Source organism: Armigeres subalbatus, chromosome 3, assembly GCF_024139115.2.
Source record: "Armigeres subalbatus isolate Guangzhou_Male chromosome 3, GZ_Asu_2, whole genome shotgun sequence".
NCBI classification, from domain to species: Eukaryota; Metazoa; Arthropoda; class Insecta; order Diptera; family Culicidae; genus Armigeres; species Armigeres subalbatus.
Genome location: NC_085141.1, coordinates 103288784 through 103301413, shown reverse-complemented (window position 1 = coordinate 103301413; position 12630 = coordinate 103288784). Strand labels below are relative to the sequence as shown.

The 12630-nt window shown below is 41.8% G+C and overlaps 1 protein-coding gene across 1 annotated transcript in view; it reads left to right on the top strand.

Moving 5' to 3' along the window:
• The window catches only part of LOC134221848 (transmembrane protease serine 9-like), a 42675-nt gene extending 34453 nt beyond the window's left edge, over nucleotides 1-8222 (top strand). Inside the window, exons 10-13 of the mRNA XM_062701023.1 lie at nucleotides 6666-6841; nucleotides 7122-7357; nucleotides 7422-7714; nucleotides 7790-8222. Coding sequence (XP_062557007.1) covers nucleotides 6666-6841; nucleotides 7122-7357; nucleotides 7422-7714; nucleotides 7790-8097 — 1013 coding nt within the window. The 3' untranslated portion in view covers nucleotides 8098-8222. The remainder of the gene's footprint in view (nucleotides 1-6665; nucleotides 6842-7121; nucleotides 7358-7421; nucleotides 7715-7789) is intronic.
• The last annotated feature ends 4408 nt before the right edge of the window (nucleotides 8223-12630 follow it).

Sequence of the window (12630 nt, the reverse complement as noted above, 5' to 3'; positions counted from 1 at the left end):
GGCGCGACTTTCCAGCGTCACGATTTCACGAAACAACAGAACGATGCGTTTCAATATCCAACGCTTGTCAACGCACCAGAAGCTGGACCAGCGGATAGGAGATGCCACCGGATCTGACGACGTCAACAAATTGTGAACAAAATAACCACGAAGCTGTGACTACAATAGGGCAAGAAGTGTTAGGCACAGCACAGCGACGCCAACGAAATGATTGGTTTGATGAGGAGTGCAAGCGAGTGACGGACGAGAAAAATGCTGCTAGAGGTCGAATGCTAGGGCAGAAGAGAAACGAATCCACCGCAGGAAAAAGGCAAGTGCCCAGTGCCCGCTATGTGTAATAACCGAAAGGGGAATTTGCTGAAAGACAAGACTATGGTGGCAGTCAAGTTGAAGGAGCACTTCTAAGATTTGTTGAACGGTGAAAATAAAGGTGTATTCAGAAGCAGGATGGACATAGCCGGCGATGGTCAAGCTGTGGAACTACCAACGCTGGACGAGGTAAAGAAGGCTCTGAACGAGCTGAAAAACAGTAAAGCTGCTGGGAAGGAGGAGATCCCTGTCCAGCTTCTCAAACAAGGAAGTGAGCAGCTTCATCAATCGATCCACCACATAATCCAGAAAATATGGGAGGATGAAGAACTACATGCCGGCTGGTTGGATGGCCTCATATGCCCAATTTTGACTTTTTCGCCCCCCCCCCCTATGCTTAAACGATGACTTTAGCTATTAAAATATGCTTCCTAAATTTTTAGACAATTTGGAAGTAATTTGACTGAGCACATGCAGTTTAAAGTTTATATGGAAACTACTATGAAAACAGTAACTTTTGTGAAAAACCGTTCAGCAACGGTGTCCGATAATGTCCTAAAATACATGAATACATATAATACATAGATAATCTAGTAAGGGAACAGATCGTCTCTGTTGCGAAACGATTCAATGCTTTTCATTTATTACAAAAATACTGAATCGTGGGAAATTCAATTTAACACGCAACAGAATAACATCAAAATCAATAATGAGAATTTTTGTTTTCTTCATCTCAAGTCCCAGCCTAAGTTTTTCTGGAAATACGTCAAAGCGAATATGGGATTGCTTCTTCAATGAAATAGAATGGTGCTGTTTTATCCGACCAACAAGCCATGTGTGATCGGTTCGCATCGAAGTTCTTCGGTATGTTTTCCGGCTGCTCTTGCTTCATTGTACCGATCTCTATTCAACCGGGTAGCCGATACCAACATCCGGTTCCTGGCAACGTTCTTTTCGCCTGTCAATTTCAGACACTCCACATTGAGCCAACCTGTCCTGGGTCGCCCCCCCAACCGATTGCCGTTAATTAATCAATTAAATCAACACCTCCTGAAACGAAATTCGTCCACCGTGGACGGATTTCGAATCAATGGATCAAAATCCGTACAGCTATTTTTATATTTATAAATATTTAAATTAAAACAAACTGATTGACTAAACTACCACAGTAAATGGTGCAATACGCACCTCACAGCAAGAATTTTTGTGTAAATTTACGTTTATTTTAATGCACATATTTGGAGCATCAATAAACATCTAAAATTAGGTCTGAAGCTAAATTTACATGAATTTAAAATTCAATTAACATCGTTGAATTTTACAGGTTTGATGTATTCAATGCATGTAAAATTAAATCTGTTTTTGTCACCTTTTCATTGTCATTTTTTGAATATAATCCAAATGAAATACAATTATTTGTCTTTAGTTTATTTCTCGTCGAAATTTAATTAGTTACAGTCTTACTCCAATTATTCAATTAATGTATAGGTATGGTGTGATGCCGTTGCGTTGATCTGCACACTTCCATGCACATGTAATTGAACGGCAAGGGCTCTGCTATCACTAAAATCGACGGCCCCTGGGCAAACATATTAGCTGTGAAGATAAAAATAAATGAACTTCAGAAAATAAACAATTACGTAAACTAATTCTTACCGTAAACGTAGTTTATCCTTCGTTTAACCTTTGCTTGAACGGTTTAAACCAGAACGAATTCTAAATTTCCAATATACTCGTCTGCGTTAGCTGCCACCATGTTGTTTGATGCTGATCCAAATGAGGCTGATTGAAATTAAAGTTTTATTAATGGAATAATAAATGCATATTGACATATTTTTACATCAATAAAAAATGAGTGAGAATTCGTTTAATTTTATATCTTTTTCAATGCTCTGAATATGTGCATCAAATTCAATGGAAAATTCAATCAAATGACAATTTCAATTACTGTGTTTTTACAATGAAGCCTATTTACACGTCGTTGAATTTTAAACATTTTTTTCTGTGCTTGATAAGCGATCCCTTAGATGTGTATTCCGCTTATCTTATTTTATGATTCGCTTGTTGAAATTAACACCCAAAAGGCCAAGCTCTTTGAGAAAGCGATTTTTGATTTTGAAAAAAATCATAACTTTTTTATTTTTTGTCCAATCTTGATGAAATTTTGACACAAGGTCCAATTTTTATTCTAGTTTTGGCTGCACATTGAGTTTTTTTAGAATTTCTGGATGGTTCCGGAATTATTCCATATTCCCTTGGGGTACCAGCAAACTGGTGTTTGGGTTATTTCGCCAGTTACTCAATTTTCCTCCATGGAACCCATATCAAACAGTATAAAACAATATTGCCACACTAATAATGAGTCTCATAGCGATCTTTCCGAAAGTTAGTCTTCCATACGGACATCCCCGGCCATTTTCCAGCGGTCTTCCAGACACGCTTTGTGATTTTCTAAACCACAAACCTTTTTCCAGCTCTTCAAGATACGCTTTGTGATTTTCCATACCACAATCCATTTTCCAGCGGTCTTCCAGAAGCGCTTTGTGATTTTTCAAACCACAAACCATTTTCCAGCGGTCTTCCAGACGCGCTTTGTGATTTTTCAAACCTCAATCCATTTTCCAGCGATCTTCCAGGCACGTTTTGTGATTATTTAAACCACAATTAATTTTCCAGCGGTCTCCCAGACGCGCTTTGTGATTATTTAAACCACAAACCATTTGCCAGCGGTCTTCCAGACGCGCTTTGTGCTTTTCCAAAACACAATCCATTTTCCAGCGGTTTTCCATACACGCTTTGTGATTTTGCAAACCACAATCCATTTTCCAGCGGTCTTCCAGACTGTGGGGTTTGAGTAAAATGCTTTCAGCGTGTTAGAATAGATTCACACATCAGCGTGTCAATCGGCGAGCAGCAAGCCATGATTTTCCCTCTTGCAGTCAGACCTCCGCGGCGTGCACACGCATGCACGGGAAGTCGCCTGTCATAACTTCGTTCCGGCCCTTTAGGGCCACACATTTTGGCGATCCTGCCAGGAGATTTTTTGGATCCTGTCGCTGATTTCATGAGGTGAGTTGAATTCAAGTGGTTAAATTGTGACGAGTGATATATTTCAGTTTGCAAAATCACAAGCGCGTCTCGAAGACCGTCGGAAAATGGTTTGTGGTTTGCTAAATCACAAGACGCGTCTCGAAGACCGTCGGAAAATGGTTTGTGGTTTGCTAAATCACAAGACGCGTTTAGAAGACCGTCGGAAAATGGTTTGTGGTTTGCTAAATCACAAGACGCGTCTCGAAGACCGTCGGAAAATGGTTTGTGGTTTGCTAAATCACAAGACGCGTTTAGAAGACCGTCGGAAAATGGTTTGTGGTTTGCTAAATCACAAGACGCGTCTCGAAGACCGTCAGAAATTGGTTTGTGGTTTGCTAAATCACAAGACGCGTCTCGAAGACCGTCAGAAATTGGTTTGTGGTTTGCTAAATCACAAGACGCGTCGTCGGAAATTTGTGGTGGCCCGTCTGAAAGACCGCTGGAAAAATGATTTGTTGTTTGAAAAAAATTAAAGCCTCGCCTGGAAGACCGTAAGAAATTGGTTTGTGGTTTGCAAAATTACAATGCGCGTCTGGAAGATCGGTGGAAATGGTTTGTCGTTTAGAAAACTATAAGGCGTGTCTGAAAGTTGGCCGAAAAAATGTATTGTAGTTTGTCAAACTACAAGGTGAGTATGGAAGACCAACGGAAAATGGTTTGCGGTTTAGAAAATTTCAAAGTCCTGCGAGCATTGATTTTGATTAAAACAAATTTAGATTACATGAAGCCACTTGGCAACGTACCGTGGATAGGATTTGGATTGGATTTGGATTGGATTTGGATTGGATTTGGATTGGATTTGGATTGGATTTGGATTGGATTTGGATTGGATTTGGATTGATTTGATTGGTTTGATTGGATTTGATTGGTTTTGATTGGTTTGGATTGGATTTGGATTGGTTTGATTGATTTGGATTGATTTGGTTTGGATTGATTTGGATTGATTTGATTGGTTTGGATTGGTTTGGATTGGTTTGATCGATTTGGATTGGATTTGGATTGGTTTGGATTGGTTTGGTTGGTTCGGATTGATTTGGATTGGATTTGGATTGGATTTGGATTGGTTTGGTTTGATTGGTTGGTTTGGATTGATTGGTTTGATTGATTTGGATTGATTTGGTTGGTTTGGATTGATTTGGATTGGATTTGATTGGATTTGATTGATTTGATTGATTTGGATTGGATTTGGATTGGTTTGATTGACTTTGATTGGATTTGGATTGGTTTGGATTGGATTTGGATTGATTTGGATTGGATTTGGATTGATTTGATTGGATTTGATTTGGATTTGGATTGATTTGGATTGGTTTGGATTGATTTGGATTGGTTTGGATTGGTTTGATTGGTTTGGATTGATTTGGTTGGTTTGGATTGATTTGGATTGATTTGGATTGGATTTGATTGATTTGGATTGGATTTGGATTGGATTGGTTTGGATTTGGATTTGATTTGATTTGATTTGGATTGGTTTGGATTGAGTTTGGATTTAAATTTAGATTTGGATTGATTTGGATTAAATATGGATTGAGTTTGGATTGGATTTGGATTGAGGTTTGATTTCAAATTAGATTTGGTTGGATTAGCATTGGATTTGATTTGGATTGAATTTGGATTAGCATGATTTTTCTTATCATTATTAGGTTGTTCTTAAATTTTATTAGTAATGAAGTTCAACGCCGCTTAGTTTTGGATTGCATTTGGGTAAGATTTAGAATGTTTTTTGGAAGAAATTGTCATTGTATTTGATAAACAAATTGCTTCGTAAATTTGTTGTTCTCTAATCATCCAACGAAAGTATGAATCACGTTTTATCCTTCGCGGCCCACAGTTTGGGAACCCACACTCTGAATAATTGTTCTGGTATTAACCATGATGTTGAGTCAAGTTTATTTTGGTGTGCAGTTTTCAATGGAGTTAACCGATTGCTCAATTGCAACCGATGTTCGCTTTCGTCGCATTTAAATAACCCAGGAGAAAAACAAGCATTGCATCCTATGCTAGAAGTTTTTTTTTTGCTTTTTTTAATGAGAGAAGAAGGGAAATGTGGGGTTTGAGTAAAATGCCTTCAGCGTGTTATAATAGATTCACACATCAGCGTGTCAATCGGCGAGCAGCAAGCCATGATTTTCTCTCTTGCAGTCAGACCTCCGCGGCGTACACACGTATGCACGGGAAGTCGCCTGTCATAACTTCGTTCCGGCCCTTTAGGGCCACACACAGACGCGCTTTGTGATTTTCCAAATCTCAATCCATTTTCCAGCGGTTTTCCAGACGCGCTTTGTGATTTTTCAAACCTCAATCCATTTTCCAGCGATCTTCCAGGCACGTTTTGTGATTATTTAAACCACAATTAATTTTCCAGCGGTCTTCCAGACGCGCTCCGCACTGATCGACATGCTGAGGTGTTCATGTATAATCACACGCTGATGGTAACTTACTCAAACCCCACAATATCCTGGTTGTCTATCGGGATCTCAGCACCGACTCCGGTGATGGTCGGAGACGGTACGAGTTTCGCAATAATAATGATAGCCTTTATCTGTCCATCCATCCCTGGAAAATTGTAGTATGGAACAACTTCCTACCATAATTTTCTTCTTAATAACATGTCTTTTACTATCTGCGTTGGACTCAATCCACATGTGAATTTTTATTCTATTCAGAAGTAATAATAAAATATTGAATCAGGTTTTTTCTATTTATTTGTCATCATCTGTTATTTTCAACAGCTTATATTAGAAAATAATAACAAAGAAGTGAATTTCCTTTAAAAATAAATCTGTACAGGGAGAGTGTTCTGAAATGTACCCGGAAGCAAAATTACCAAGCATATTAAATGGAAACGTTTTTAGTTTCCGTCATCAGGGGTGATAGATCTAGAAGGTAAGAAATGGCCATTACTCATATGGATAATATGGCAGCCGGTATTATATCTCCAAAGGTTTACATTCATCATATGTGTCGGGTTCAAAAGGATGAAAAAATATGGAAAATACTTACAAGGTGCATTTTGAACTATCGACCCTCCAATGTAGATAGCATAAATACACCCAGCATCCAGTGCTTGCAACTAGTTGATTCATTTTATTCTACTCGTTGACATCGCGATAGTAACATCTTAAAGCGAAAATGAATCAAGCTATCAAATGGCTTTTCGTGATTACAATGTTTTTGGGAAGCATGCTGTCACAAGGATACTCAGGTAACCTAACGATGGCTAAAACAAGAAGCTTCGTTCGTCATCTATAATTACCCATATTTTGCAGATAAAACAGCGGAGTGCACCAGTCCAGTTGGGAAGAACGGTCTATGCAAGCCACTTCAAGAGTGTCGATCGATTGCGAAACTTTTACCGCCTGAACCAATAACGTCGCCGGATATCTTGGGCTTTTTGAATGCAAGTCGGTGTTCAGTGCCGGATGTTAAGAATTCAATTCCATTGGTAGGTATGTGTTATGTAGGTCAATTTGATGTTTGAAATCACCGATGCGATAAAATTTCTTCGCTATCTAATTACATTCTTCATGCATTTTAACTACTCATATCTCACAAATGCTTGAACTGCGAAATGGAAATGTCACTCCTAGTAGTGGGGTGCAAATTTGGTGAATATGGAAATCATTAACAGATATGGAATATAATGTGATGAATTCTGAAACAATCGCGATGACGATAACGAGTGATAGTAAGAGTAGGAGCAACTAAGTAAATTTTCTTTCCAGTTTTGCTGCCCAATGGAAAGAATTCCAAAACTGCCCAACTGCGGAATTGGGGAAACCTTCCGTCTGATTGGGGGTCAATCAGTATTTTTGAGTGAATTCGCATGGACCGCCGTGATTGAGTATCGTCACCGTGTGGAGGGCTCGATCCGACCTCATTGCGGTGCTACGCTGGTTAGCCCCAGATATGTCCTTACGGCGGCACACTGTATTCCTTTGGACACTGATGATTGGAAAGCGTTAGTTGTGACAACAAATTTCTTTCTAGCACTTAATTATAATCAATATTTTGTGTTAATACAGAGTTAGCGTTCGACTGGGTGAGCACGATCTGAGCACTTCGCCTGATTGTGATAACGAAATGTGCGCTGATACTCCAATTACTGCGGGCATCGAAAAGATCGTCGTTCATGAAGGGTACGACCCACTCAACAAGGGACGCTATGACGACATTGCACTCGTTCGACTCGATAGAGAGATTGAATTCGGTGTGGATGTTTCACCCGTTTGTTTGCCTTTCAGAGAATCAGATCGGACTCGAAATATAACTGGAGAATGGGAGGCTAAGTCCATTGGATGGGGTTTGTCGAGATCTGGTATGTTCATGAACGTGGATTTTTTTCTAGAGTTAAAAATTGATAACATTCAGTTATACTTTCTTACATTCATAGCAAACGCATCAAACGAAAAGTTGAAAGTTAAACTCAACATTTTGGATCGAAAACAATGCTCTGATTTGGATGGAGTGATACTAAGAGATACACAGTTTTGCACCAAAATCAGAAATAATAAGGATATCTGCTCTGCCGACTCTGGAGGTTCACTGATCTTGAGAGAATCAAAGCATCATATGGCCAACATTCTGTATGGAATTGCAAGCTACGGAAAGAGTGGACTTTGTGGTACCAAAGAAGAGACAGCAGTTTTCACCGACGTCACTAAATACGTTGATTGGATCGACAACAACATCGAGTTGTAGTCGTGCAGTAACGTAAATTTACTAAGGCATTATTTACAAGCTTAATTGCCGTACTTCATCTTGCTAGAATGTCATTGATAGAAATAAATCTAAACTTTTACAAAATAAATAGAAAGCAGAATGTTTTCCAGTCTAAAAACACAACTTTTTTTTTGTAATCAACGAATAAAACGAATATAGAACTGTATTTTAATTAGTTCACCCGTCCTCGAGTGATGCATTGTTGTCGTAGAAAACCAAGATTGATGCCAAACATCCGATTGAACTTCATTGTTGACATTAAATTGGTATTAATTAGGTTTACATTATAAATGATAATCGATTACACAATTTGAAAAGCACAAGCCTGGCTGATAGTGTACAGCTGCAACCATCACCGACGCAAACTGCTACAGAGACTTACAACTCGTCGCTAAGTCAGTCTAAGCCCCTGGTGGCTCATTACAGAAAAAACCATTGCGAAAGTTAGGCTGTTAACGGCGTTATTGATAATAATATTTATTCCTTCACGTGAATTGCGTTGGACTTAGCGTTTACTCCGGCAGACACCTACGAATCAGCAAAAACGAGCCAAAGAAAGTTTACCAGAACGCATTCACTGCTACACCGAAGAAGATTCCGAGCCCCTCTACTGGCTTCAACAGACGTAAGCAAGAAACTACCGTCAAACGCCTCCAAGCTTTCCAAGGAAAACGCACGTTTGAGTTAGCATAAACGAACTGCACCAGCTAAAAGCCCTGCAATGGCGGACATAAAAAAAACTTTCATGGAATAACTAAAGAAATGCTAATAAATTACTAAATTACTAAAAGTTGAAAAGCAGGCCAAGTTCTAGTTGGAATGTAGTGCTATGGAAGAAGAAGCTTGCGATGCACTTACGAGATTGACTGATTCACCGAAACCAAGTGCTAAACTGTTAGCAAGTTTTTAATAGTAAATATTATCATACATACATATTGTAGCACACTAGAGTCGGTTTTTACGCGGAAGATATGGGCCGCGTAAATCAAAACAACGTAAAAATCCGCGTAAATCCCGAAGTATGTCTGAAGGAACCGCAGAAATCCAGAAACTCGCTTGAAAAAAAAATCGCATAAAAAACGATTCCTGTAAAAATAATCGCGTAACACATGACTTAAGTGTACATCAGTATGAAGCGTTGACTCTTCCTTGATCGAATGGTCCAAGAAAATTGAAAACCCATCGAGAAATGGCTGAGATATTAACGATCGAAGTCTATCATATTTTCGTGACGATTTTCAATTTTTTGCGATCGTAAAGTGTACCCCAATATAGAAAAGACAGACGTAGTTCTACGTCAAAAGTTTTCCTCAAGTTCCCTTCGGATCAAAGAAGCTGGATTCTACAACCATTTCAGAGACGACCGACATTGTACCTAGGAAAGGATCTTTTCCAAAATCAATTCCAGGTGTCCATAAGCCTAGCATCGATTTCAAAAATTTTGCATGCTTCTGGATTCTCATGGAAATCACTACGGGAGGGAATCGGATATTATTAATTTTATTTTGAACTGGTTGCTGTTGAATGGCAGATGCATAATTTAGTCTTTCTCGACGAAGTATCTTTCGATTCACGCGACGTGCTGAGAAACAAAGGGTATGGACCCGTTGGAAAACGAATAATTTATAGTGGAGAATTTGTTAGAAAGCCACGGGTTTCACTATTATGTTTTTTGGGTCAGCATGGTTTATTAGAATCATATATAACGGATGGGCAGCAGGGACTATGTCCAAGGGCTTGACGATCCCTCCCCAGGCCATCTGCGAGATGTGGGGCTTGCCTAGGATGTGGTGGGGTTTGACAATGGGCTCTGTTAAACCTCTATAAAAAGCTGCATGTATTCGCAAGCGACCGTGTGCTGCTCAAAGTGCACAAGCCCAAGTTCTGGTGTTTGGTGGCACGCTAAACAGACCTGACACGACGGCTCTCCACCCAGACAGGAGGTTTGCGCAGGCCCAATAGGCCGCCTAGAAAACCAATCATTACGAACAATATAAGAGATAATGCGACTCGATATAATCGGCAAAGACCTAGGCGACGAATACAGGATCACGATTGGAAGCTTGGAACATGGAATTGCAAGTCGCTAGGTTTCGCAGGTTGCGACAGGATGATCTACGATGAATTACATCCCCGCAACTTCGACGTCGGCGCTGCAGGAGATTTGCTGGACAGGACAGAAAGTGTGGAAAAGCGGGCATCGAGCGGCTACCTTCTACCAAAGCTGTGGCACCACCAACGAGCTGGGAACCGGCTTCATAGTGCTGGGTAAGATGCGCCAACGCGTGATTGGGTGGCAGCCAATCAACGCAAGGATGTGCAACCTGAGGATAGAAGGCCGTTTCTTCAACTATAGCATCATCAACGTGTACTGCCCACACGAAGGAAGACCCGACGACGACAAAGAAGCGTTCTACGCACAGCTGGAGCAGACATACGATGGATACCCACTGCGGGACGTCAAAATCATCATCGGTGACATGAACGCACAGGTAGGAAGGGAGGTAATGTATAGACCGGTCATCGGACCGGATAGTCTGCACACCGTATCGAATGATAACGGCCAACGATGCATAAACTTTGCAGCCTCCCGCGGAATGGTAGTCCGAAGCACCTTCTTCCCCCGCAAAAATATCCACAAGGCCACCTAACCAAGAAACGGAAAACCAAATCGACAACGTTCTGATCGACGATAAATTCTTCTCCGACATCACGAACGTCCGCACTTACCGCAGTGCGAATATTGAATCCGACCACTACCTCGTTGCAGTATGCCTGCGCTCAAAACTCTCGACGCTGTACAACACGCGTCGAAGTCGGACGCCGCGGCTTAACATTGGGCGGCTACAAGACGGTAGACTAGCCCAAGAATACGCGCAGCAGCTGGAAGTGGCATTTCCAATGCAAGAGCAGCTAGGCGCAGCGTCTCTTGAAGATGACTGGAGAGATATTAGATCCGCCATTGGTAGCACCGCAACCGCTGCACTTGGCACGGTGCCCCCGGATCAGAGAAACGACTGGTATGGACGGCGAATGTGAGCAGTTAGGTGGAAGAGAAGAATGCAGAGTGGGCGAGATTGCTGCAACACCGCACGAGGGCGAACGAGGCACGATATAAACAGGCGCGGAACAGACAAAACTCGATTTTCCGGAAGAAAAGCGCCAGCAGGAAGATCGAGACCGTGAAGAAACGGAGCAACTGTACCGCGCTAATAACACACGAAAGTTCTATGAGAAGTTAAACCGTTCACGTAAGGGCCACGTGCCACAGCCTGATATGTGTAAGGACATAAACGGGAACCTTCTTACGAACGAGCGTGAGGTGATCCAAAGGTGGCGGCAGCACTACGAAGAACACCTGAATAGCGATGTGGCAGACGAAGATGGCGGTATGGTGATGGACCTGGGAGAACGCGCGCAGGACATAATTCTACCGGCTCCGGATCTCCAGGAAATCCAGGAGGAGATTGGCCGGCTGAAGAACAACAAAGCCCCTGGGGTTGACCAACTACCAGGAGAGCTATTTAAACACGGTGGTGAGGCACTGGCCAGAGCGCTGCACTGGGTCATTACCAAGATTTGGGAGGAGGAAGTTTTGCCGCAGGAGTGGATGGAAGGTGTCGTGTCCCATCTACAACAACGGCGATAAGCTGATTGTAGCAACTACCGCGCAATCACATTGCTCAACGCCGCCTACAAGGTACTCTCCCAAATTTTGTGCCGTAGACTAGCACTAATTGCAATTGAGTTCGTGGGGCAGTACCAGGCGGGTTTTATGGGCGAACGCTCTACCACGGACCAGGTGTTCGCCATTCTGTACTGCAGAAATGCCGCGAATACAACGTGCCCACACATCATCTATTCATCGACTTCAAAGCCGCATATGATACAATCGATCGGGACCAGCTATGGCAGCTAATGCACGAACACGGATTTCCGGATAAACTGACACGGTTGATCAAAGCGACGATGGATCGGGTGATGTGCGTAGTTCGAGTTTCAGGGGCATTCTCAAGTCCCTTCGAAACGCGCAGAGGGTTACGGCAAGGTGATGGTCTTTCGTGTCTGCTATTCAACATCGCTTTGGAAGGGGTAATACGAAGAGCAGGGATTAACACGAGTGGTACAATTTTCAATAAGTCCGTCCAGCTGTTTGGATTCGCCGACCGCATAGATATTATGTCACGGAACTTTGAGAAGATGGAGGAAGTCTACATCAGACTGAAGAGGGAAGCTCAGCAGGTCGGACTGGTCATCAACACTTCGAAGACGAAGTACATGATTGGAAAAGGTTCAAGAGAAGACAATGTGAGCCACCTACCGCGAGTTTGCATCGTTGGTGACGAAATCGAGGTGGTAGAAGAATTTGTGCACTTGGGCTCACTGGTGACTGCCGAAAATGATACCAGCAGAGAAATTCGGAGACGCATAGTGGCTGGAAATCGTACGTACTTTGGACTCCGCAAGACGCTCCGATCGAATAGAGTTCGCCGCCGTACCAAACTGACAATC